Source organism: Heloderma suspectum, chromosome 2 (genome assembly GCF_057233095.1).
Source record: "Heloderma suspectum isolate Gila_16-S chromosome 2, 16-S_ref, whole genome shotgun sequence".
In the NCBI taxonomy this organism is placed as follows: domain Eukaryota; kingdom Metazoa; phylum Chordata; class Lepidosauria; order Squamata; family Helodermatidae; genus Heloderma; species Heloderma suspectum.
The window spans coordinates 346,724,340-346,751,772 of NC_139459.1; the positions used below are offsets into that span (position 1 = coordinate 346,724,340).

The following is a 27,433-nucleotide window of genomic DNA, read 5'->3' on the forward strand; positions in this document are numbered from 1 at the left end:
AATCCAGTAGCCAAGTCCAGACGCAGACAAAGGGATTCTTTTCAAAGCTTTATTCTTCTTTTACAACTTACCACTCTACAGGTAGCAACTAGATCTGAGCAGCAGCATCCCTATGCCCTAAGTTGAAACAGTTGGTCCCCGTTTGAAAAGCAATTACTGGCAGACCCCTGAATATAAGGACTAGGGAGAATCCCTCCCCTTTTCCCTTGGATCCTCTGGGCGCAACTGTTCTTTGAGCGCCAACCGGGCGCTACGCCTCCTTTCCGCGCTCTCCATTTGGTGCCACTCTCTGCGTCTGTGCTGCGCATCCAACCAGTCTGCTATCGGTGCTGGGTCACTCCCTGGACTGCTTTCTAATCTAGGAATGTGGGTGGGAGGAATCTCTGTCAGCTGCGGGCCCTGGGAAAAAGGGGCGCGCTCCTCTCCCAGGAGCGACTGCTCTTCCTCCGAATCAGAACTAATCTGGGATTCTATGGGCTCAGTGTCCACCCTGACATCCTGCTTGTGGGTTCCCAGTGGACTGCTGGTTGGCCACTGTGTGAACAGAATGTTGGACTAGATGGACCCTTGGTCTGAGCCAGCATGGCTCTTCTTATGTTCTTTAACTGGAAGCCAGAAATCCTTGCCCATCTCCTGCAAATCACCCAGAGGTCTACCAGTTCTGCCTCTGGTGTATGAACTTCTTTCTCCCCTTGCCTCCATTTCCCTCCTCTTCCTCTGTTGTCCCCGCTGTGTTGATTTTCTAGACGATACACCCCTTGGGGCAGGGACTTCTCCTCTCATAATGAAGTGCCATTTTCACGGATGGCACTGTAATAATATAACTAATTTTGCACTTCGATAGTTACCTGGATCATTTTCTGATTCCACCACTGATCCCCCCCCCCCGCCCCACTCTCACCCTCCTCTAAGACAGAAATTCTAAATGGCTGGTGACCAGATTACCTGAAAGGCTGCCTTCTTCTATATGTACCTACCCAACCCTTAATATCTTCCTCAGAGGTGCTGTTCTGAGGGTCTCAGGGTGAATGAAAGTGATGCGGCTGACTACTAGAAAGGGGGCATTTTTAGTAGTGGCATCCCAGTTATGAAACAGCTATTCCAGAGAGGTTTGCCACCATCCCTGTGTGTGAGAGAGAGGAGAGAGAGTGTGTGTGACAGAGAGAGAGAGAGAGAGAGAGAGAGAGAGAAAGGGGGTGGGCAATCACACTGGGGGCAACATGCCAGCAGTGCAGTGCCTCTCCCCACTTGAGTTGCAGCTCCGAACAGATTTGCTTGGAGCCAGTTCGGCCCTCAAGCTGATAAAGCTTGTAAGCGACGAAAGTGACACCCCTGTCATAAGCGTTCAGTGAGGAGCTAGTTTCGCCCCATCTGCTGTCCCCTGCCAAGTGCTCAGACAACCCAGAAACCTCTATTGTAAAGCAGAAACTGCTGTCAGCATCTTCCGGTTTTGCCTGAGTCAAAAACAGCTCCTCAAGTGGTCCTTAGCAGCCCAGGCACCGCTTCTGACTCAGCAAATGCACTGCACGCAAAATGAAAGGATGTCCCATTGGCCTCTGCAATATTGCAAAGGCCGTTGGAGCATGTGGACACCATTTTTCAAAATGAGAACTTCTTTGGCAGAGGGATGGGGGCGGGACCCCCGGGGCAAAAGTGAGGTCAGAGCCCGTGGGGTGGGGGGAACTGTTCCCTGGAGCAGCTTGGCTGGGACAGATTTGACTGGAGAAGTTGGCCATCTGGGATAGTTCCTTTAGAGTTCTGGCTGTTCTGACTGAAACCAAGAATGGATTCTCCCCCCCCCCCCCCAAATCGGAGCCACCAGCCTGGCAGATGCTCCTTCGCCTCCTTCCAACCATTTCAGAGTACAGGAAATCCTCAAGTGCAGCCCTGATCAGAGTACGGAGAAGGGCTGCAATCCAAGACAGTGTAACATGAGAGTAATGAGAAAGCTAGCATCAAGTCAGACTTTATTTAGCCCTGTGGCCTTTTGGACTTGGTTCAGAAATAACAGCAACTGGAGGCATGCCAATCTCAAGAGATGCCAGCAGAGGGAAGCACTGTGTAGCAAAGCTTTAGTGCTGTTTGGGTTAAACAGCAGCAACCAGCTATTTCGTAAACTTAAAGCAGGAAAAAAACAGCATTCCTCCAGATGATTGGGTTGCAAGCAGTCACTCAAAATGTGCAAACACAGAAACAGAGGTCAGAGAATTCCCCGTTCAATGGGGAATAGCATCCTCCATATTTTAAGTGGGTTGGAGAAAGAGGGTAAAGGAATGAATCTCAAACGTGTGGGGAGGAATTGTATTTATACATATATATGAACAGAGCAAGAATATACATGTCTACTCAGAAGTAAGATCTCAAGTTCAATGGGGCTTACTCCCAGGTAAATGGCTACAGGATTGTATCCCAAAGGTGCTGTTTAGAACCACAATGCATTTAAGGGCCAAGTGGGGGTGGGGCAACTACCTCACCTGGATTACAACTTCTTCTGTTGTCATGTGGGCGTCTCTGCCTTCCACTTCCCCTCTTTTGAGGCTGGGACACATGTGCCTTTGAATTTCAGTCTCTCCTTCACCACTCCCAAGGAGATTCTGAAACTCTAGTACCAAAGCCCTCTACTTTTAAAAAGCAAATATTTTCTGGATAATAATTTGGGCTTTTCTTCCAATGGAGGGAATAGAAAGATGCATATTAACATGCTTTAATGACAGCTAAACACATGTTTTGGAAGGTTAAAAGTAAATCTTCTAAGGGCACAATCCCATGCATGTTTAGACAGAAAAAAAGGCCTACAACTCCCAGCATTCCCTAGCCAGCATGTTTTTTTCTGTCTAAACATGCATAGGATTGTGCCCTAAATGAATTAATATTCCAGGATCCAAATTTTGAATTAATATTCCAGGATCCAAATTTTGAATTAAAAAAAAAAAATCAGTGAGGAGCAGTTTGTTTTACTGTACTGAAGTTTGAGCAAACGTATCAAAGCAATTTTCCAACCTTTGCATTTTGTCAACATTTGCCTCCAGGCCTTTGATTGTATCCTTACTTGAAATGTATGTCTGGTTGACAAAATTGACTTGGAGAAGCAAAAGGCAGGAGAACAAAACAAAACAAGCACCGCTGAATCAAGCCAAGGGTTTGTCTAATCTAGCATCATGTCCACTTTCCAGATGTATTCTGTACATGCAGCTGGAGAGGCACAGCTAGATGTTTGTGGAATAGCTACATCCGCTCTTAAAAACAAAACAAAAAACATATCTGTATGTGTTAGCCTCATGAGCAGAGAAAAATGTGGACCTGTTGGCACATTTTCATCAATGTACGGACCATGTGAATAACATGCTGCACATGACTTTTGACAGTTCTCTGGTTTTGGATGACACAGAGGATTTCTCTATATCATGCGTGAGTTGTGGCCCTCCAGATGTTGTAACCACCAACTCCTATAATTCCTCACATTAGGTATGCTGGCTAGGGCTGATGGGAATTGTAAGCCAAAACATCTGGAGGCCAGCAGTTGCCCATTCCTGCTATATATGGACATTGGCGTACCACCAATGCCCAAAAAACAAAACACTTTGTTTTGGGATGACTATGCTCTGGAGTCATCCTCCATTTGGGCCTTCTCCCTCATTGACACGCTGTTGTCCTCAGGAGAAGGCAGGGAGGGTCAAAACGTGACAAAGCCCAAAACATGGTGAAGGAAAGAAGTGGTTACCATATTTTTGGTGATTCATATGAAAAGGAAACCGCAGACAGAGTCAGGAAGGGAGCACAATATGCTGTTGCTGCAGTAAGTGGATATAAGTGCAAGAGCTCAGAAAGAGTCCATTAACGAAAGAAAGGCAGAACAAGTAAAGTAGGGGTGGGCGGAGAAATCAGAAAACACAATGAAGGTCAAATTGTGTTTTCAATGAAAACACAAAATGGTCAAATAGGCTAAGAACTTGTAAAGGCTTGCAATGAAGGAAAAGAAGTGAAAAAGGAAGGGAAAATAAAAAAGAAACAGAGTGAACAGAAGGTGGACGAGGACAACCATTTTACCAACTGGTGACTTTTATCACAATAAAAATGACAAAGAGACTTGTGGCACTTTAAAGACTAACACATTTATTCTGGCATAAGGCTTATGCCAGAATAAATGTGTTAGTCTTTAAGGCACCACAAAACTCTGTTCTTAACACGGCTCCTCCCTCTGGAAATTTTATCACAGCATGCATGTTAAACCACTTGGAAAGCTAGTTATCAGAGCCTATTGAGACGATGAAAAGTAACTAACCCAGGCTGAACTCTTGCTCACACTGAGGTAGCTTTGTCATCTATATCATCCTCTCAAAATGGTAAGGAGAACTTTACGACATGTCTGGTGGAGCTGTATAGTCAAACGTGTGGTAAAATGGCTGCCTGACTCTCCCCCAAAATAAAAAACAAATGAACTGAAAGGAAAAAAGGTCCAAAGGAAAGGGAAGGAAGATGTTCTTCTCCAACCACATTTTGGAGAAATGTCCCATCCCAGTAACCTTTTCCATCCACACTTGATTCATATGATGTAAGATAGCAGAGAAATGGAGAGAAATACAAGTGCATTAACAAGTACTTTTCAAAGTAAAAAATGGCACGGTGGCAGTGGGGGTTGGGAGGGGAAGACCTATTTCATACAGTGCTTGCTAGGCTTAATGGTTTTTTGCCATCATGTAGAAATTTGCTTCCTGAGGAGAGGGATTAGAGAAGGTGAGAGAGCCAGGCGCCCAGCATAGCCAGGGCCACCGGCAGGGAGAGGCGGGCCGAAGGCAGCGTGGCACCCGAGTTGCAGAATTCGCCTTCGCAGCATTCGTACGTGGTGGTATAGGTGATTCCTAAATAGGAGGCCGTTTCGTTCGTGTTGCACTTGGCCTGATCAACACAGTTCTTCTTCTTGATCAACTTCTGCTTAGCTATAGAAAGGAAGACAAAGATCATGAGAAAGGTAAACGTATTGAAAGCCATCAGGGAAGGTGGTGGAGTGGGGGGAGAAAAGAAGAAATCACACAACTAGGGTGCAAGCCTATCTACTGTGCCCTCGCCACTTGGAAGCTCCTGAACTAGGAGGCTTCTGAATTTCCTGCACCCTGCTGGGCTGAAGCTGACAGGGCGGGAGGAATGGTGGAGGTCAAGATGACCTCCACATTCGGGCAGGTTCATGTCTGACTAAGAGGTCCCTCAGGGAGGGTCCATAGTTCTGGGACAGAGCACATGTCTTGCATGCAGGAAGTCCCAGCTTCGATCCCCACTATCTCAGGGTAGAATGGGGGAAAGACCCGAGTCTGAAACCCTGGAGAGCTGCAGTCAGACCATGTGAACAATACTGAACTAGATGGAGTAAGGGTCTGGCTCAGTACAAGGCGGCTTCATAAGTTCACATTCTTGGGTCCAAAACCATGTATGGTGGTGGCAGGGACATTGTTCATTTTCCCCTATGAAGGGCCATTAGCCCATGTGAAAAGTCAGTTGCAGGCTGGAGCCACTGGGGGCTGGTGTCCTGGCTGGGACTGGGCCCTGGGAGACATGGCCAGTCAATTGGGGACTTGACTCTGAAGCAATGACTGGCAAGGCAAGGGTCATGTTCGGTTGGCGGTTATGCTGGGTAAGCAAGAGCACAGCAAGGCAGAGACGACTAGCACCTTGGACAGCACTCTGCAGAAGTTGCTAGCCTGGGGTAGTTCCATGCAGAAGGAGATGTTGTTCCAGCAAGGGATTGGTAGAACTGAGGCCTTAAGTAGGCTGGTCAGTTCAGGTCCCTCAGAAACTCCACCTCCTGTTGGGTCCTGACTGCAACCTGAAGCTCATTTCCACACTTTCAAGCTCCTATGTGGCTGTGGGACCTGAGAGGCTTTGGGAGAGCCATGCTTGGATGGAGCAGGTGGCCAATATCTCACTGAGTTCAGAGTCCTTTTTGGGGGCAACGCAAGCTTCCTGACCAAGGGAGATGACAGGTGGAGCCAAAGCTTCTCTCTCTCTCTCTCTCTCTCTCTCTCTCTCTCTCTCTCTCTCTCTGCCACCCCTTCTCTTTCTTCCTCTCTGTGTGTCTCTCCCTCCTTTTCTGCCACCACTCCCTCTACTTCCTCCTGACCCATGCGGAGGGGGGAATGTGGCAGTGGTGGTAGTAGGAGAGCACTGATGGTGGGCACAGTAGGAGGACACAGATGGTGGTGGCGCACTAAGCTTAAGAAGCTCAGTCCCTTTAGGGAGGAGCAAGGAACTACTCAATTCCCAGCAGTAGTGTGCTGGGAGGAGGCTGGGGGTGGGTGTCAGTCGCTGCCTGGCGCTCAATCACAGCACGTTGCACAATGCGTCCACTTCCTGGGAACTGCTGCTGGCCCTGACAGGGCTGCTCTGCAAAGACATGGCACACTTCAGCAGCAGGAAGCAATTCCCTGTCTAGGTTGCTTCACTCCTGCCTGCCTGCCTGCCTGCCTACTCTGTTTGACATAAATTGCAGCTGCCACCAATGAGACTCCCTTCACATAAATTGAAGGGAGCATGCTTGTTCCTCAAATGTGGTGGATGCGGCTGTGGTTGGTTTGGGAACAATCAGTGATGTGCACACTGGAGGAGATTGGGTTGGATGTGCCCTGCAGGTCATGAGGGGATATGCACTAGCACTTTGGAACGGCGATTGGAAATAGACCAGCACCCAGTGAAGTCATTTAGGAACTACTGAGCTATGTTCTCTTTGGCCAGTGCTGGTCAGCAGTTCTTCCAGCTGTATTTTGGACCAGTTGGCGTTTCTGGAAAAAAACAAAATCTTCAAAGGTAGCTGTTACGAGACCGGGAGAGGGTGAGGGGGGATAACTTTTCCTCCTGGTGGACCCTTTCTTTATGTGGATTCCCCAGGAAAAGCATCTCTGATAGGCTGCCACCAGTCAGGAATGAACCTCCTGACACACCAAGTCCAGCTGCTTGGGGAGTTTCTGAGCCCAAGGACCCCACCCTTCAGCCCAGACCTAGGAAGAAAAAAAAAGAAAAAAGGTGCTTTGGACTTTCCTTCCCAAAGCTCAGAAACAGAGAGTTTACCAAAACCCTTTACAAACACTTTAAAACACAAGCAGTAGGGTTGTAAGCATGCAGTCTTATGCATGGGGAAGAGTTCAGTGAGAAATCCTTTTTAAAACAGCACAGCCAAATGACCAAATATAAAACGGAATTTATTTAGGGGAAAAAGCAGAAGCAAGGGGGAGAAACCAGGCAAGGCAACTATCACACACATCCACACTATTCTAAATAAAAACAAGCAGTCAGTCTAGGGGTGCAATCCTATGGGGATAGTTGGCTGCCTGGGAACTTGGAGGCGGCCAACTATCCAACGCAGGATGGGCGGAGCGCAGAGGGGATTTTCTCCTCTGCACTCCGGCCGCCCTGCATTTGCAGCTAGATGGCTGATTTCAGCTGTCTAACTGGGGCGCATCAGAGTGGGGTGGGGGAAGCCGGATGGCACATAGGAAACGTAATGGTGCTTCTGTGGTCCCCTCCCCCAGGAACGACCCCTTTTTGGCCACTCTGTGCTGCTCTTATATGAGTGCGGAGCTGGGGATGGACCATGCCGCCTATGAGGGGGTGGGGAGTCAGGTTTCCAGGAACCGAGCTTGGAGCCAGTGCTCTGAGCTCAGTTCCCAGAAACCAAAAAATCCGGCTGTCTAGACACTGTCTAGCAGCCATACGATTGTGCCCTAACTTATCTAGTCACATTACCTATTTGAGTACAGTCTTGGGTCCTAGAGCATATGCTGAGTGTATTGCAGAGAGGATGGTGAGAGAGAGAGAGAGAGAGCGAGAGCGAGTGCATCTGGCTTCCAGTTAGATAGTGTATATCAGAAAAACTCTAGAAGGGCTGAGGGGATCTTTTTTCGTGGGGATCTCCACTCAGTAAAAGCCAGACCCTTTTTCAGAGACTGATGGCTGGTCTGTCCAATAACGTGACAGCCTCCATTTCTGATGCCAGTGGTCTAGCCAGCAAATCAGAAAATTACCTAGTGGCTGGACCCACCTTCTTAATGACTGTAACTTATCTCTCAAAAGATAATTATTTTATAGAAAATAAATCTATCTCTATCTATCTATCTATCTATCTATCTATCATCTATCTATCTATCTATCTATCTATCTATCTATCTATCTATCTATCTATCTAGTGTTTGTCCACTATTTTAATGCTCTTCATTACAAATTAACTGCCAGCTACTCCTGAGGAAGCATAATCCAAGAGTTCCAATACTTTTTTCTCCAGAAAAAAAGCACTGATCTCCAGAATATGGATAATAATGGTTAGGTTATTTCTGTAAATAGTAATTAGTAGATTGAAATGATTGGGTGGGGTGTATGTTTGCTGTGGTGAATTTTCTGTGAGATATTCTTAGCTTACTTTCATATAACATAGTTCTCATGGTTTTCAGTTCCTAGAGTTCCCATTTCCCAGGGTTCTCAGGGGAGAGGAAATGATTATTCAACTATTTAAGGGCCAAATTGCTGCTTTTAGGGAGCAATCCTATCGAGATCGATGGACACCTCTGACCCCGGGGGTGACTGCCTATCCAGTGCAGGGCGGGAGGAGTGGTGAGAAGCGGATCTCCTCCTTGCTCCCCCCACCCTGCTTTTGTGGCCAGACAGCTGATTTCAGCTGTCTAGCTGCAGACCTTGGAGTCTGGGAAGCGGCGGCTGGACGACACATAGGATGTGTTGTACCAGCATTTCTGACTTCCCCACCCTGGCCTGGCCCCAGGAATGCCCTGTTTTAGACACTCTATGCTGCTCTTACAAGTGCGGGGCCGATCCATGCTGCCTATAAGGAGGTGCGGGAGGGGGTGAGGATTGCTTCCTGGGAACCGGCCTTTCCTAGCGGCCCTGACTAACAGCCCTAGGATTGCGCCCTTAGTGTCTTTTATCAAGTTGGTTTTTTGTTTGTTGGGGGGTGGGGTTCCTTTATTGTTCTCAGTTTTATTGTAAGCTGCCTTGAGGCTGCTGTCGATAAGGTAAGGTATAAAATGTCACAAACAAACACGATTGTCATCACAGTACAAAACAAACAGCAGCTCATAGGAATAAAGAGCGTCCCAAAAGAACAGGATCACGTTTTGCCTCAGAAGGTGCTGGAGTTTTAGCACAGAAACCATTTTCACCACATCCCACCCAGGATACTCGAAGCTAGCCATCTCACATGGATGGCTCTTTCCCACAAAAGTATGTGGTGTTTTAACTGATCTTCAGCATCCAGATACAAGATGGCTAAACAGTTCCACAAGATGGAGGAGTTTTGCCAGACTTACAATGTAGACTTTGAATTCCAGGGTAATTTCTTCCACATGTATGTTCTAAATCCCATCTTGTTGAAGAAATACTGTATGCCAGGAGAGGCTCATGGGGAAAATAGTTGGACAGAGAAGAAAGGCAGGGAGAAGGAACTTTTCTTTCCCCCAGAGGGGTTGGGGGAATGAATGGGGGAAAAAAAAAGCAGCCATCTTACCTGCTTTCCCCCGGATGATTGCACAGACCTGCCCAGTTTCACAGGTGACGGTTGTAGTGTGGCAGGGGATGTCAAAAAAAGTGAAGGCGCACTTCAAGCATTGCAGAGCAGATCCTGGAGCACAGAGAAAGATTTTTTTTTTTTAAGGTGAGGGATGTAATTGATTACAGCCTCTGTAGTTCAGCTAAGAGGCAGCCTGAGTAGGTCAGTGGGTACTGTCTTGAAGGGATGGGGAGAGATATAATCTTATCCTTACAGCCTGATCTCTCTGGATCCTTAGGAACAGAGGAAGCTGCCTTATTCTGAGTCAGACCATGGGTTCATCTAGTACAATATTATCAACGTTGACTGGCATTAGTTGTCCAGGGCTTGAGGCAGGGGTTTTCCCAGCCATACCTGGAGATCCCGGGTTGAACATGGGACCTTATGCATGCAAAGCAGGAACTCTTCCAGCGAGCCACAAGCCTTCCCTACTATGCATGCTGGACCCTTGCTCTTCCTGGCTTATAAAAGTAGCCCTGTGGGGTGGGGGGACTAGCCGACTGGGCAAAGGTAGTGGTGAACACCTGTTTACAACAGGCACGGTTACATCGTGCCTAAAAGAGGCTGCTATCCAGGATTATTTTCCAATAACCCCCGCAAAAGGCTGTGCTATGCTAGCATTTGCACTCGTGCAAGGGAGATACCAGTCTCTTTCGGATGGGGAATCTGTGGTCTGTTTTGGCCACGGGCCTTTGGGAGTCACCCCCTCCCCCCCAGCTCCCCTTGAGTTGGCACTTCAAGGGGCAAGCTAGACAAGGCAAACTAGACTTCAAGGGGCAAAATGGGCAGGGCAAAAAAAGTGTGAACACATTTCCATCTTTTTAAATGTATCAATATAGCAGTCATACCATACCCCCCTCCCCGGTCCATATTGAACTGGCCTTGACCTCAGGAATGCCTAGCAGGGACTTCTGCTTGTGCACTGTCCAAAAGAAGGATGGGGTACCATGGGGGAGACCAGCCGAATAAGCTTCATGGAACAAATAGGCCAGCCATTGCCAACCTGGCCATGTTGGCTGAGGCTGGTGGGAGGTGTAGCCCAACACATCTGGAAGAAGTGTCAAGGGCAGGCATGGTTGGGCACCTGCTGAGGGCCCACACCCCAGGAGGGTCTCAGTGACAAGTGGCCCTGGAGTCACTCTTCCTCTCCTCACCATTGCAACCTGCTGGCTCGCTTGCCTCTCACTCTGTCCCAGACAACGGTGGTGGTAAGAAAGCAGAGCAGCAAATGCCCCCGGCCTACTTGCTCCCTGGCTCTCCTCCAGCTGAGCAAGCAAGTGGTAGCAATGCTGAGAAAGAGGATGAGGAACAGTAGCGGCTGGTGACCATGGGGGTGAGAAGGTAGGAGGAAGACATCGAGGGAGGGGGACCACTGAAGGTCTTTTGTCCAAGGGCTCTCAGAAACAGTGTCTGAAGGGCACCAGGTTGGGGAAGGATGAGATGGCTCACCCACCGGCTGGCACCCCCTGTGCAGCAATCCCCCTGCTAAGCACCAGCTGCTCATATGACAAGCTGGATGATATTGTCTACCACCAGTCCAGTTCTCCTCTAGCTCTGAGCCAGGAGAATCCCAGAAATATGACCTCATTCCTTGCCTAGGGGTTGAAGTATCACCCACCTAGGCTTGCTGCTCATACCAGTAGCTCTCTCCCTCCATGTAGGACCAAGTCCAAATACCCCTAGTTAGGGTTAGTATGTGGTTGGGCCACAGGAGAAGAGAAAATCCCTCCCTTGGACCTGGGTCAGAAACCCACTTTCCACACTGAATTAGGGGAAAATGTTCATTGAAAGAGCAATATCAAAGGAGACAAAAGGGAAGCAAATGTATTGCTATTGGACTGTGATTATGGCTAGCAGCTTGATCTTGCAAGAAACAGCTAGAGGCAGGTGACCATCCACTTAGTGCCATATTTCTCTAATCTTGCTGAAATCCTTTTGGCTTCCCTTGACATTCTTGCAACTGCTATCAAAGGTTTCTAGTCATCATTGCTTTATATTAACCCTAAAAGTGGAGGCAGTATGTCTCAGTGGGTATCATCACATGGGGCTTTTATCCTGCGATTGCGACCGGTCACTAATGGAAGTTTGCAGGTTCTGTACATGACGTCGTCACCCTCTAGAGCCCCTCTCACCCTTTTCAAGCAATTTCGTTGATTAATTTGAAATGGAAATAAACTAGTAATAAACAGATCCGTTTCCAATTTTTCCATTAAAAAAACCTCACTCACTGTAGTAAGAAGAGCTAGCCCACAGCACCATCTTGTGGCTGCATAAATGAAACATATAGAAACACATAGAATGCCTGGATTAAGGGAGAAAATGGGAGCGGGGAGGAGGGGGGAAATGGAGCACATCATGATCCTCTGAAGGAAATGGAGGCAGAAAGTCCCGGCACGGTCATGGGATTTCTGCATTGTGTGATGACAACCTTATGGCAGTTGCTAGGGAACACAAGTGTTCATGACCTGCTTGTGGGCCTCCCATGGGCATGTGGCTGACCACTGTGGGAACAGAATGCTGGACTAGGTAGGCCTCTGGTCTGATCCAGCAGGTCTCTTCTTAGGTTTGCTTGGGAACGGCTCTCCAAATTTGAGTAGAAATTTGGTGGCCTGGGGAGCAGCTAGGTAATTTTAGACCCTGGATGAAATGGTTTAAAAGGTGCCCCCTTTAGATGTCCATCTGTATTTCTTCAGTTGTGAAGCAGGCTGGTAACGATTCTCTTCTCTGCCACCACCCTGCCGCCATTCCATGCCTTACAACTTTTTCTAAATTTCCGATATTTTAAAACCAACCCTCCCTCCAATAAAAGAAGAACAACACCTCATCTAAAATGGTTGGCTAACCCGGATCTTGTTTCTTATTTAAAAAGGAATACTTTGAGCATGCGCAGTTTCGCATTTTATACGCACTTTAATCAAAGCACTTACCATGTCTACAGGAATAAAATGGATTTTGCTTCTGCTGCCCTGATGCAAAATCCATTCACTTGGGAATGAGCACCACTTCGTAATAGATCAGGATAATGTATATGTTAAAGCAAAAAATAATAAAATGAGCATCTGTGACCATGTATATGCCCACTCAGCTGCTCTCTGACTATAAAATGCCCATGCCAGCCCAGGTGCTTATACTAGGCCTGTCCGCCTCCTGCCTCAATTACTTGCCACTCTCAAGGTGGTCCTTTGGGGCCTACCTGGGCTGTGGGGTCTTGGACTTTAGCCCCAAAGTTCAGCCTTAGCTGCCTGTTGTTGGTGGCAAAACTCTAGAGAAATACAAAAGCTCTCCACTGTGAAATTCCACTCATCTTGCTACAATCCTTTTAACTTCCCTCCTGATATTTTTCCCCCTTAGCAGAAGGGCCCTCCTAAGTGAATTTCACTTAAGACAAAATTCAAAGGCAGCTTCACTCACGAATGACTCACTCAAGCCCTCTGGAACTCTAATAATTCCACAGACACGCCATGCCAACACACACATTACTTTAATGTCCGAGCTCGCAGCAACGTCTTTTCTCCTCTTTTTTCCTTCAAAGGATGTGCAGTGGTCCCGATATGGATCAGGACCCTACCTTGAGGAGCAGGGCCATTAACCTGATCACCCCCACCCCCCACAATATATATTGCTAAATAGCGAATCTGGTTGCTTTAATGGATCATTGTTTTGGAAATATCAATTGTGGGTGTGGCCCACCCAATCCAGATTGAAACTGCAGCAGGAGGAAGGGTGAAAGGCCCTTTAACCCCCACTCTGTCCACCCACCCCAAGCTAGGGTCCTGATCCAGCCTGGGGGCCCTGCACTTATATCTTTCTCCCCCTTTTTTACCCTAGAGTAACTGCTAACTGCCTTTTAAAGGTAATGTGTGCTTTGGGTCCCAGTGTCCTGGTACGAGGGCAGGGCTTTGACTAGGTCCTGCCAGCATAAATCCACCCTGGGAACAGCGGGGCCCTTCGCAGACTCCCCCCAGAGGGAGGATCTAAACTCATCCAGGTTCCACCCATCACAAGATATGCACACATGTAAAGATGCAGTTATGGAAGAGCTTTTGTACCTTTGTCCATATTTTGCCTTACAGAGCAGACAATAGGATTGACTCCAGCCCTATGGAGGGACCCACTTGAGCATGGGTGGGCTAAAAGACCGACTTGCCCCCAATCTCCCGTGGGCTCCTTGACAGACCTTTGCTTGTTTGGCACTGAAGGTCTGAAAAGGACTTTTTGTTGTGGTCAAGTGAGCAGGCTTAGATCCTGCCTTTTCAGGCAGTGGACCAGGGGTGGGGAACCTGTGGCATTCCAGATGTTATTGGACTACATCTCCCATCATCCCTTTTATTGCTTCCTCCCCACAGAATCCGAGGAACTGAAGTCTCATTAGGGGACTCTCAGTCAGGAATTCTTAGCCCCAGGCTCACAAAAACAAAACAAAGAGACACCCCACCGAGAGTTCCCAGGGTATCCTGGGACCACTCGATCAATATTAAACTGGTTTTCAGTCCATAGTAGCGGGTTCAGCTGTTTGAACATTGTCACTGCATTTTGTGGTAGCATTTGAAAGCTCAGCTAAATGCAGATACGCCCAGCTGAAGAGCGCATGCATCTCTTAATCCCACTGTGGGTGCCAACGGGATTAGAAGGCGACATGCCAAGAGCTAGGTAGATCCAATGACCTTTTGCAGCAATTGCTTCAGCTGTCTGGGCTTGTCTGCTTTTGGAGTTGCGGCATTTCATGGCTTAATTGCAAGCCATGAAAAGTGTTGCTTCCAGACAAATGGTTACATTGCAACACCACTTGCCTGCAAGGGGGATCTTCTTTCTTCATAACAATGTGGTGTGGGGAGGGGGAGGGAATGGGAAAAGAGGAATGGAGAAATGGTGCTGAGTCTGTGAAAGAGAGACCACTGAGTGGACTCTTCCAGAACCAAGGTCGATCTGCACTGGACTATGTTAATTGCATCTGTGGGTCACTTCAGTTCTCAAACATGCTTTGCAGAAACAATTTCCTTTCAAGATGGAGTTATGGTGCTATGACATGCAAGAGCAACAGGCCATCCAACTGCTACATAAAGGAAAGCTTGTGTTCAAGAGCGTAAGAAAAGTGCTGCTGGATCAGCTTAAAAGGCCACCTACGTCAGCATCCTGCTTCCCGTAGTGTCCACCCAGGTGCCTCTAGGAAGCCCGCAAACTAGGGTGGCCAGGTGTCCTACTGTGTAGAGGATGGTCCTCTATTTGAAAGCATCCTCTTTCAAAGGATTGTCCAGTTGAAGTCCATTTTAAAGATAAGCGTAAGAAGGGAGAGCGGGGCAAGGACTTGGTGTGGCTCAGCTAGCACCTGGACAATGGACTGAGCAGGCATACCGCTCACCTGGTCACAGTCTCCCCTGCTATGGTGAGTTGAATTGCATTTTTGTTTCTATTGTAGTCATTATGGGTTGAATCCAGATTTTCACTGGATCAGCTTCTGCTGGCAGAAGTGGACTTTCTTGTCCTCCTGAAAAAGCTACACAGGAGTCAGGAGGTCCTGTTGAATGGGGGAGCTGTGTGGTGTGTGTGGAGGGGGATCCCCGAAAATCATGCAGAGGACTTTCCATAAGTGCCCTTCGTCTTGCAGGAGGTCCTTCATCTCATGGAAGGCAGATCCTGGATCCAACCCCAGATATCTCTATCTCTGTCTGTGCATATGCACCTTTTATGCAAATCTGTGCCATCTTTTCTTTTGTCCTCCTTCTTGGTGTTGTGTACGTGTGGACCCTGCCACAAATAGGGGAAGGCAGTGGCGTATTGTCTCTCAGCATGGGGCTTCCACATAGCGATCATAGCCAATAGCCCTATCCTCCATGAATGTGCCTGATCCATTTTAAAGGCCTCTAACCAGTGGCCCCTACCACATCCTGCCAGTTTTTGTGGCAGCTAGCTATATATTACATCAGCGACAAAGAATTCACACAGAGCATTTCTAACAGCCTCACCCCCCCCCTTATTATGCAAGCTTTTAATGTTCTCCTGGTTTTGGTCTTTGGCTTTAACTTCATACTATTGCTGATAGTTGCAATATGATGAAGTATTATGGTGTTTTCCCCAGTTTTACCACAGCCTTTTCCAACCTGGTGTCCTCCAGATGTGTTGGACTACAACTCCCAGCATCCCACATCCAGCATGGCAGCTTAGGGAAGGTTACTCTTTTCATGGTTTACTGGATGTTTATAGCTTTGGGCTTTGTATGCTGCTTTGACTACACATTGGTATAGAACAGGGGTGGGGAAACTTTTACAACCCTAGGGCTGAATTGCAGTGTGTGTGTGTGTGTGTGTGTGTGTGGCATTACAGTGGTGGGCAGAGTTGAAGGCAAAGGGTGTGGGGACTGTGAGAGCAGTCAGGTGGGTGACCATATGTGAAAAGGCCTTCTCTTTAGTGGCCCCACACCTTTGGGACAAACTGCCATTGGAGATCCACCATGCTCCATCATTGCAGGCATAAAAACATATTATTTTACCTTGGCCTTCTCTTGAGATTACTGCTATTGCTGCTGTTACTGCTGTTATCATTATTGCTGGTTTTATTGTTGGCTTTTATTGTTTTTATGTTATCACTTTTAATATTTTAACTGTTTTTATGTATTGCTGTAAGTTGCCTTGGGAGGGCTTCTGCCCTGAAAGGCGGCCAAGAAATGTTGTAAATTTTTTTAAAAAAGCAAAAGCAAGCGGGGCAGGGCCAAAAGTAACCAGCATATTTTAGTTTAAAGCTCTCCCTGCCAGTGACTCAGCCTTAGGAGTTGCATTTCAACCGTTTAGAAAGGGGGAAAAAATGACCAAGCAGCCCTCTCTGCTATTGTACCCCCACTCGATGTTGCCCTTTTCTTCACAGCTGAATAGAACCACATTCTTTGAATGAGCAAGGAAGGGACAGGCAAATACGACAAAAGCTCAAGCATGCCTGTGTGGAAGGAGAAACGCCCCGAGGAGTGTTTTCTGCAAAAAGCCAACATGTTAACTTTGTACTGCTGGTGCAAAACAAGACAGGGGTTTCTTATGGAGCCAGGATAGAAAGTGGCCAGAGATTTGCAAAAGCAAAGCTGGAAAACAGGAACAAGGCGGATGCCCAGCCTGGAAAAAATAACTCTGCTCCAAACCACAGCCCTTCATGGAAAACGGAACTTTTCCCAAGGCCTCACAGAATGTGTGTTTCCTGATTGCTGGTACAGCCTGCTCTATTTGTGCGTTTCCTTCAAGTGGGAGCTGGCGGTAACATCAGGGAGGATTCCTGGGGTGGGTAAGCTTTTCCTGATCCAGACTGGAGGAGAAATAACATGTGGGTCGGGGTGGCCATGTGTCCTGTTATACAGAGGACTGTTTGAAGGACAGCCCTGCCCATGTCTGGTTTAACAGAGGGAGAGAAGTGGCCTTGGTTTCTCATCCACCTGAGGTATTGCGTTTCTGTTTAGAGTATAGCCCTTATTTCCAAATATAAATGAAACAGTCATTATTTCCAAATGCATGCAAATTTAGCGTAGGCAAATATTATGCAAATCTTTGTCCTCTCTTTTTTGGGTGATGCATTACGTTTCCAGGTGTGAGGGTAGCACTTTTCTGCTTCAAATTGGGAAGCTCTGTGTGTGTGTGTGTGTGTGAGTGAGAGAGAGAGAGAGAGAGAGTGGGGTGGATTTGGAACAGCAGTTGGGATGTCAGAGGAATCCGAACTGGATTCAAATGAGTTTGGATTTCTATGAATCCAACTTGTGGATTCCGCAGTAGATGGGCACCTTCTGAATTACAGAGATTCTGTGCACTTTCGGTCCGGTTTTTCACACTGGTGGTGGTGATGGGATTTGGGCTAATGGGCATTGGGGGCGGGGTTGCGCAAATTAGAGCTTATGGGAATTAACACAAGTAGAACAAAGTTTTGCTAAAAAAAAAAAAATCTGATTCTGCCAATGAGGGGACAACAGAATGAAAGATACCAGAGAATCCATAGCAAAATCCATAGAATCCCAAACAGCAATGGTTAAAGACCCCCTCCATCCCACATCTGCCCATGGCACACCCCTTTTCAGCCTGTACCACCATCAGAGCAGTGACAGTGGAAGAAGAAATAGTGTCTAAGTTTTCCACCTCTGCAATGAGGAGGCGCCCAGGGTGGTCCTCCTTCTCCATCTGTGGACCTCTGTCTCTACCTGCAGGAGGGACCATCTTCAACATCCAACAGTCCCTTGGCCACCCTCCCTGGGAGCTTAGGATTGCTCCCTAAATATCTTTATTTAAAGTAGGAAAAAAACAAACAAAACAGTTTTGTGTTGGAGTGGCACTGTACACTACTTACAGCACTCTTGGGACACGGAGTGATGTACGAGCCAAAAACAGTCATAAAAAGTATCACTTAAAGGCATCAACAGTACCCCATTCAAATCCAGCAGGCCAAAGGAAAACCATGTACGTCAGCCACCCAAACAAATTAAAAAGTTAAGCCACAGCATACAGTAATTTTCTCTCTCTGCTGTTGGACGAACAGGAACAGAAGACTGTCTGTAAACTGGTGTGGCCATTAGTGTACAGATGTTTGTGTGGATGTGTCTACTCCCCTCCCCCCCATTTCTTGTATGTGGCTAGCTGTTAGAGATCCCACTAATAATAGCTGTATTTGGGGAAATTTCCAGACCACCAGACACCAAAAATTCAGCTGAAAACATGTTATTAAACATCCGTGGCATTTCAAAGTTTCCTCCGCCCCACTCATTTCCATTACCTCTGCAACCCACTTGATTTGGGTGGTCTCATTTCCTGCTTGATTTTGCTCATGTTTATACCCATGTATATTTAACAGATGTGTGATGGGCATACATTTGACTGCTCTAGCTCTTCCAGTCTCTGCATTTCTATCAGGGAGAAAGCTTCACCTGTCGCATGCGTGCATACTATTCATCTGTTAAAGGAGCAGAGCCTCTGGTGGCAAAAAGGGGTTGAATGCATGAAAGAAAGAAAAAGAAAAATGCAGAAATCTCTCCCTTTCTTACTTGCTTTGTTTACCACCTTGCCTGATGAACAGTTCTGAAGAACTGAAAGGGTTGCACAGTATTTTGTGACCTTTGAGTTGTCCTAATAAAAATGGTCCTAATAAAAAAATAAAAAGGTAAAGGTGTCCCCAACCAGTCGTGTCCGACTCTAGGGTGCGGTGCTCATCCCCGTTTCTAAGCCGAAGAGCCAGCGCTGTGCGAAGACGCTTCCATGGTCATGTGGCCAGCATGACTGAACACCGAGGTGCACGGAACGCTGTTACCTTTCCCGCTGAGGTGGTACCTATTTATCTACTTGCAACTTCTTGCTTTCGAACTGCTAGGTTGGCAGAAGCTGGGACTGAAGACGGGAGCTCACTCCGTCACGCAGCACTCGGGTCTCGAACTGCTGACCTGCCGACATTCCAATCTGCAGTTCAACGTCTTAACCACTAAGCCACCGCGGCCCCCAATAAAAAAATACCAGAATACATATTAACGTAATTGAGTTGTCCTGAGAAAAATACCAAAATAAAAATGCCAGGATCCATATTAACGTAATATGGATTCTGGCATTTGCCTTTTGGCATTTGTCTTTTCGCCAATATAACTATCCCAGGAAGTCTTCAATCCCAGTGTGTAGAGGAGGGAAGTGGCAGCACACCAACAGAGTTAGGACTGGACTTTGGGGCCAGTATCGAGGGCCCCACAGTCCGGCCTCAACCCGAATGACCACTTAGAGAGCAGCAGGTGATGAGGGCATCAGTGTAACAGATGCAAACTCCATTTTATTCCTGTGGTTATGATGGAACTATGATTGAAGTGAGCTTAAAATGCAAAAGTGTGCATGCTCAGTATTTTTTTTTTTTAAACTGTCAGGGTTGGCAAACATTCCAACACAAGGAATGCTGAAACAGTTGTAAAGCATGGGAATTGCATGCAGGGTGGGAGGAGAGAAACAGTAGTAGTCTGATTCATAATTGAAGTTGTACACATGACCATCTAAAGGACCCCCGCCCCCCTTAAGTTCAGAGTATAAAATTACCTAGTGGCACCACTACCAACACATGTCTGTTGCATATTTTGGCTTAAGAGGCCAAAATATGTGACACCTCCTCTCTCTCATATATCTCCTCCCTTATGTAGGTGCTGTTTGTGGCTAGACTTCACTGCCAAGAGCCCTATATGATATAAGATATTGGATTTTATGCCAGTTTAACTGTCATCGTTCCATCAAAGAATCCGGGTCATTGTTATTTATCCTGGAAAATAGATAGATTAGATTAGATTAGATAGATAGATAGATAGATAGATAGATAGATAGATAGAAAGAAGTTTGGGAAGAGTGCAGAGAATAGGGATCCCTAGACCCCTCCCCCTCACAACAGGACTACAATTCCCAGGGCTTCTCTAGGGAGAAGGAATTATTATCGAATAGAGCAAGTTGTAGTGTAGGTCATGACTTCATTGTTCATGTGATCGTTTCTGCAGATGGCCCACTCTTCATCTTTTATTTCTATTCATGTGGCACTGGCTCCATATTTGGGGGGGGGGGTTGGTGGGGGGGGCTTGGTCAAGATGCCTTCAGTGGGCCTCCTGCTGCTTCTGTCCTCTTTGCACATTCACCTGCCTTCTCTCTCTGGGCCTAGTCTGTACGATCCCTCAGAGGGCGAGCACCAGGCAAATGAAGGAAGCTGCTCCATTTCCCTAGAATTCCCACAATGCTCCTGTCAATCTCTCACGCAGGGACACAAGCACCTTCAAGAATGGTTTCATCTTGTCACTGCTTGCATGTTCAGTGAGGGCAGATGAAAAAGCAGCAACAGCAAGGAGGAACAGCAGCAGGGCCAGGGGTTTCTGGCAGCTGACAGTGGTCCTCCTGAAGGGGCGTGGTGGGCCTTGGTCAGTGCCCAGCCATGCCTACCCTTGATGCTGGCCCTGTGTCCACCATAGGAGTGAGAAAACACTTTAACAAGATTTCACAGGGTGTGGTAGTGTCGAACAGGGAAGATTTTAACAATGCAATTCATTTAGTGTGAGTAAAAGAACTCCACTCAAGGAGTGGAGGGTGTGCAAGTTCCTTGTGTCTGAGTCATCATAGCTCAAAGACATGGCCTTGCCAGAGGTTTTGGAAGGGAAAATAACCAGAACAGTTCAGCTAGCTTGAGGGGGGAAATTTTCAGGTTTCTCAGTGACAGCAACATCTGATCAACAACCAGTCCTTCGTTCAACTTCCCCTCATCCAGAGAAGCAAGGCAGAAAACTGGGTAAAGCATGTTCGGGTTGGGCTCTAAAGCAAAAGAAGAAGGGCCAAAACAGTATTTTGGGGGAGAGAAACTCCACAACTCATGAAACTATTCGTGAAGGTGTGCGAGTGTGAGAGATTTACGAGAGCATTGTTGAAATTCCTGTCCTAAGGGTGTGGATAGCAAGTGACTCAGAAGGAGTCAGTGGAGGCTGGTGGTGCCAATGTCAGTGAGGCGGTGAATCTGCTCAGGGTTTCAGTCAGAACCAGTAAGGTTCTGACTAGTTCTGACTGAAACCTGAAGCAGAATAATCTCCCCACTGCCACTGGAACCACCAACCTCCACTGGAATGAGTAGAGTTGACCACACAAAGAAGGTGAGAAGAAGACATTTTGGAGCAAGGGCTTCATCGAGGAAAATGATTTTTTGACCTCTAGACCAGTAGGTTTCTAATGTCCCACCCTTAAGGAAGCCTTCCAGGATGGATATGTCTGCCAGGGAACTTCTGTGTGTTGGCTACAGAGCAGCTGAGCGCTGCAAGAGACACTGGGCTGTGTTCTAAGGTGTGGCAGCATCTGTTTCCACAATTCCTGACCAGATGTGGTAGGCCTAGCTCCTGCCCCTCACAAATACTTCTATGTGGCCACATATTGCAGGGGAAGGTTGGTCATGGGAGGCAAACTAGCCACCATTAATTGATCTTCTCATGGAGGAAACTGCAGTAAGCTTTCAAGGAACACAAGGGTTCTTAGGAACAGGTTGAAAACTATTGGTCTAGATCAGGGGTGGGAAAACTGTCCCTCTAGACACTGTTGGACTACAACTACCATCACCCCTGATCATTGGCTGTGTTGGCTGTGGCTAATGAGTGTTGGAGTCCAACAATGTCGGGAGCGGAACATGCTCTCCAACCATGGTCTAGATTCAATAAAGCCTTTATTCCATTAGTGGAGAACCAGACCTGGGTGGGGTGCTAATCCAGCCCTCTGGGGTTCCCCAGAGGGCCATGCCCCTTTCCCCTGACCACTGATCATTTGGTGTTTTTCCAGTTTTTGTGCAGTCTTTCCCCCTTCTAAAAGGGTGAAATGCCTCTCCCAAGGCTTAGTTACTGCCAGTAAGTGCTCTAAGCTAAAATATGCTGATACTGGGGTTAGTTTTGGTTCTGCTCCTTTTGTCTTCAGCCCCACCCACCATTGGAACACGGCCCCTGACAGCTTCTCCAAAATAGAATCTGCCCCCCAGGTGAAAGAGTTTCATGACGCTTGCTTTATTCCATCAGTAGGGTAATCGGTCTGTTTGTTTATGGGATTTCACATCCTGAACGGAGGCCTGAAAGCTGTCAGGGTGGCCAGTGATTGTTAAAAACTATAAAAGACCAATGAACTATGATACCAAACAAGACAGAGCAGCAGAAAATGAAACATACACCAAGTTGAATGCCACAAATCTAAAAACAGATCTAAAATGTCAGGGCAAATAAAAAGACAAGTCTTAATTTGGTAATGAAAAGATATTAGTCTCAGCCATGGTAGGCAAACCTCTCTAGGGAAAGCATTCCATAGTTGGGGTGCCCCAACTGAAAAAAGGCCCCTATCTTGGATCACCACACACTTTACGTCTGAAGGTGGAGCTGTGGTGTAGAAGGGCATTGGACAGAGATCATAATTTCCAGGCAGGTTCATATAATGCAGCATTCCTGAACCTGATTTCCTCCATGTGTTTTGGACTACAGCCCATCAGCTCCAAACAGCATGACTGGGTCAGGGATGATGGGAGTCTGAGTTCAACACCACCTGGAGGGGTCCAGGTTGGGTAAGGCTAATACAGAGTGATCTTTCCCCACATTTGCATATGGAAAAAGGTCCCATTGATCTGTCTCACATTAATGGATAAATTCAGTTAAAAAAGCAAGCCTTTGATCTTTACATTAATAAACTCACAAGTCCTGGCTTTCTTCCCCCTGTTCAAACCTACTAGACATCTTTCCCTCCCTGAAAAAACAACCACATGATTCCTATTTATCATCTTAGGGTGTGTTCTATCTGTGATTTCTTCTATGAACATAAGAAGAGCCATGCAGTCAGCACATCTATAAGCCACATGTGTGCTGAGCTGCGCTCATGAAGAGGCGCCACTCCTCCACACAGCAGGCAGGAATAATAGCAGGCTCAGTGTAGATGAGCAACCTGAGATGCATCATCAAGCTCTGGTCTACTCATGTAGCAGAATGAGGTAGGAATGAGATCATTGAGTTCTGAGGTGGTAGAATGGACTGTACCACTTCATTATGCAGATGGGGTGGGGGATGCCATTTTTGAACAGCACGGAGGAAGCAGTGTTAGGACCATCCTCAGTGATGTGCTAGGTTTTGGGGTTTTGTTTTTTTAGTTGCAGAAAGGATTCAAATATGGTATTGCTCACCGGTTGTCTGACATAGTAGAGTCCACTCTACCACCTCAGGATTCTACCACCTTATTAGACATGGGGTGCTTTTAGACATGGGGTGCTCCCAGATGGAAGGCTTCTAGCATTAATAATCAAAAGGCCTCGTATAGCTATTCTGTCGTTTCTTCCTTAACCATGCAAAATTCATAAAAAAATATACACAGACATGTTTTGAGGGCATTTTACTACCCCAAGCCATTTCCCAATGTATCCTGGGGTGGTAAAATGACCCATGAACAACATGTTGGCAGGAAAAATGCTTGAAGCGAGTGGGAGAGACACACCTTTCATGCTAACAGTTGGACAATGAGAATCACTTCTTTTACTCTCTCTCCCTCTCCACGTGTAGCACACCTCCAAGAAATGGAAGGAAGCTAAATATATGTAGAAGCATAATGAGAAGGCAGAGAATGTGGGTGCTTGTTTATTATTTATTATCTTTATTGCATTTATATCCCACCTTTTTTCCTCTTGCGAGGAACTCAAGGCAGCTTACATAATCCTCCATTTTATCCTCACAGCAACAGCCCTGTGAGGTAGGTTGGGCTGAGAGTCTGTGACTGGCCCAAAGTCACCCAGCAAGCTTCCATGGCCGAGTGGGGACTAGAACCCGGTTCTCCCGGCTCCTAGTCCAACACTCTTGCCACTACACCACACTGGTTTAAAAGAATGAGGCGGTCTGTCTGTTTTGCCAACTGTGAAGCATGTGACTTGTGATCTGGCAACTGGTTCAGCTGATAAAGCCGTCATGGAAAAGTATGAGCAAATCCCCCCCCCCCAATTAAAAATACTGCTCAAATGATCAAACAGCCAAACATGTTGCATAAGACTTGAGTGAGTGGATATTCTGCAGTTGAGAAAGAGGCAAAAGAAAGAGAAGTCATAAGAACGTAAGAAGAGCCAAGGGTCCATCTAGTTCTAGCATTCTGTTCACACAGTGGCTGCCCACAGGAAACCCACAAGCAGGACATGAGTGCAGTAGCACTCTCCTGCCCATGTTCCCCAGCAACTGGTGTACATAATGCCTCTGAGACTGGAGATGGCATATAGCCCTCAGGACTAGTAGCCATTGATAGCTTTATCCTCCAGGGATTTGTCCAATCCCCTTTTCAAGGCAACCAAATGGGTGGCCATCACTATATCTTGTGGAAGTGAATTCCACAGTTTTACTGTGCGTTGTGTGAAGAAGTCAAGCTAGCTGCATTGATGAAGGCTAATATTTATAAATGCCGACTGCCCAGGATAGAAGGCTGGAGTGCCGTTCAGATGTGTGGGATTCTTTATGTTAAAAGCCTCTTGAGACCTACTGAGGGTTTTTTCTTGTAGTTCTCGTGGAACTTGAGCCTCGTGACTTGGCAAGACTGCCTCTAGATCAGCTTTTTCCATTGCCCATTCTCCCAGTGATTATGGAAGTTGGCACCCTCCAGATGTGCTGGACCACGGGTTGGGGAAGGCTGCCCTAGAGCAAGAATGTATGCTCTAGATTTGGCTCATGAAGTGATTTAATTTATCTCCCATCACTGCTGTACCAAATTTCAGTCAAGATGTAGTGAAAAGGGTGTTATATAAGTATATCTGCAGCAAACCGTACGTAGACAACTAAAGGAAGCACGCAACAGGATGCTGATGCTTTGGCTACTGGGTGGTATAGAAATGTAATAAATAAAGAAATAATTCTGCCCCCGCCAGTTCTTTTCCACCCTGCTGAATCCATTGCGCAAGCGGTGGGTCCCACTGACTGCATTTTGCAAGCTTACGCAAGGGACATTTAGCATTTCCTAGGGAAAACCCTGAAATGAGCAGAAATACTCCCTTCTGGAAGGAGACAGATTTGGTCATCTTTAAGGTGTCACAGGACTGTTCGTCGTAAAGTCATTTGCCCACAAGATAATTTAAAGCAAGAACATGCATCTCTGAAAAAATTCCCCTGATTTGTACCAGCTCCACAGCAATCCCCTCCCTTGTAAGGTAGCTGATCACAGAATCATAGCGTGAGGAGGAACCACGATCTCCTGACGCAATTTGCTCCACTGTCGAGCAGCCCTCACTGTTAGGAAGTTTCTCCTAATGTTTAGCTGAAATCTGCTTCCCTGCAAGTTCTAGCCATTGGTTCTAGTTCTGCCCTCTGGAGCAACGAAGAGCAACTCTGCTCTATCTTCTGCATGGCAACCTTTCAGATAGGCGAAGACTGTGATCATGTTTCACCTAAACTTTCTCTTCTCCAGGCTAGAACATACCCAGGTCTTTTGACCATTCCTCTCACATACAAAGATCATAACGCTGGTCTCAGAGAGAAAGAGAGAGACTTCCATTGGAGAGGCGAAAGTGGATGTCTTAAGAGAAATGAAAGCATGACAACATGTTTGGATACGGATTTTCTTATTTATTTACTCAATCCTAAGGCTAGCTATCTGAGTCCATCCCTAACTGAGGTTTAGCCTGTCTGTTTTTAAAGTTTTCCAGACTCTGCACAATCTGCCTTTTGTCTCATGATCAGTCGTTCATGGCCCTCCTCTTGAGAACATAAAAACACTATTATCTATTTACATCCCACACCCCATTCCATCTTAGGGCAAACATGTCCAGTGCTTTCAAACTTTCCTCACTTCCCACTTTTGCCTAAGCTCCTTCGCATTTTTCATTACTCTTTCCCTTCAACAGTTCAAGAGGTTTTTCAAAATATGCCTTGAAAGTGAAGGGTGGGGCAAGATAGCATCAGGGAAGCAAAAAGAGAGGAAATTACTTTGCATGGGTAGATTTTTTTGGAGTGTGTGTGTGCGGGATCTGAATGGGAGTTGACTGGTTGCTTAATATGGTGCATTTAATCTTTTAAAATCCAGGACTTACTAAAAACGAATGACAGCATACAGCCACTGGAATGCATTGGTTCCTTCTGAATGGTCACAGGAATATGTTAACGGTGCAATCCTATGCATGTGTAGACAGAAAGAAGACCTACAACTCTCAGCATTCCCCAGCCAGCAATGCTCAAGCATCCTTCCCCAATCTGGTGCCCTCCAGATGTGTAGGGCTGCAAACCCCACTGGCCATGGTGGCTGGGGATGATGGAAGTTGTAGTTCAACACAACACACCAGGCTGGGGAAGGCTGCATTAAAGTAATCATTTGTTTACGCAGTGGTCTTTAGGGACCTTTCTCAAATGGCCAGAGATAAAGGAATTGCCTTTCTGAATGGCCACGTAAGTGCCTTGAATATCTTTAAGGGACAATGCTGTAGATAAGTACCCCCCCTCCCCATTTTAACCACTAGAAAAGTTTAGGAAGCAATTCCCCAAATTTCCCGTGAAAGGAAAACATAAGCTGCAGTTGGATTTCCTGGGTTATTTATAGGAGAGGAGCTGGGTGTAGGAGAAGGCAGGCAAATTGGGATCTCATGGGTTAATTAGAGCAAAAAGGAAAGAGGAGTGCAGCTTAGCGGTCAAAGCATAGAAAGTTGGAACTGAATAGTACTGAGACAGTTTCAGGTTTGTGATAGGGTTACAGAGCTTACAAAACTAGGCTGTTCCACAACTAGGGGGGATGTTAGCTTTTGGGACAATACTTGGTTTCTCTCCATCTTGTATCTAAAAGGGGGCATACTATTTGCACCACTTATGGAAAATGTTTCTCCACCTCAAAAAAAGAGCTTCATCATCAAGCCAGATTTCCCCCTCCCTTATTCCCCCAAACCTGCTTTTTGTAACTTCTTGCCTGATGAAGAGATCTGGAGATCTTGCAAGTTTGTACATTTTTTGTGATCTCTTGGTTGGCCTAATAAAGGTATTATACTAATACGGGTTTTTGTCTTCTGGTATCTTTCATAATTTGCTTGGTTAAAACAGCATGAAAATGTTCCCAGTAAAAGGAGCTTTGGCAAGGAGAATCAAAATGAAGGAATATTTTTCAGAAAGGAGAAGAAGAGATCTAGAAACAAATTCATATTTTTATATCTATCTATCTATCTACACACATACATACACACACACACGAAGAGAGGTTAAACATTATTATTATTTCCATTTCTATACTGCCAAATAGCCGAAGCTTTCTGGGTGGCTTACAGCAATTAACATTTTAACTTAAATCTTACCGATACTGATGCAAGCAAGAATCACAGCACCCAGGACAAGGAGTTTGCCCATAATGTAGTTGTTGGATTGAAATAGAGAGAACCAGGGGGATGATATTCCAAGAGGAGCAATCCAAGTGACTATGAGTCAGT

At 46.5% G+C, this 27,433-nt stretch overlaps 1 protein-coding gene across 3 annotated transcripts; it reads right to left on the reverse strand.

Annotated features, from left to right (window-relative positions):
- Positions 1 to 1,952: 1,952 nt before the first annotated feature.
- Positions 1,953 to 27,433, reverse strand: LOC146355375 (sperm acrosome membrane-associated protein 4-like). 3 transcript variants are annotated; one of them, XR_014788625.1, is made up of 4 exons: positions 27,302 to 27,433; positions 9,500 to 9,613; positions 4,174 to 4,937; positions 2,289 to 4,118 (listed from the first exon to the last, which is right to left on the reverse strand). XR_014788625.1 is itself a non-coding variant. In XM_084840897.1 (3 exons), the coding sequence occupies exons 1-3, from the start codon at positions 27,351 to 27,353 to the stop codon at positions 4,726 to 4,728; spliced, it is 378 nt and encodes a 125-aa protein (XP_084697023.1). In that variant the 5' UTR covers positions 27,354 to 27,433; the 3' UTR covers positions 1,953 to 4,725. The 3 variants fall into 3 exon arrangements, 1 of the variants encoding a protein (XP_084697023.1); XR_014788626.1 differs by having other exon boundaries at positions 3,875 to 4,118; positions 4,188 to 4,937; XM_084840897.1 differs by having other exon boundaries at positions 1,953 to 4,937.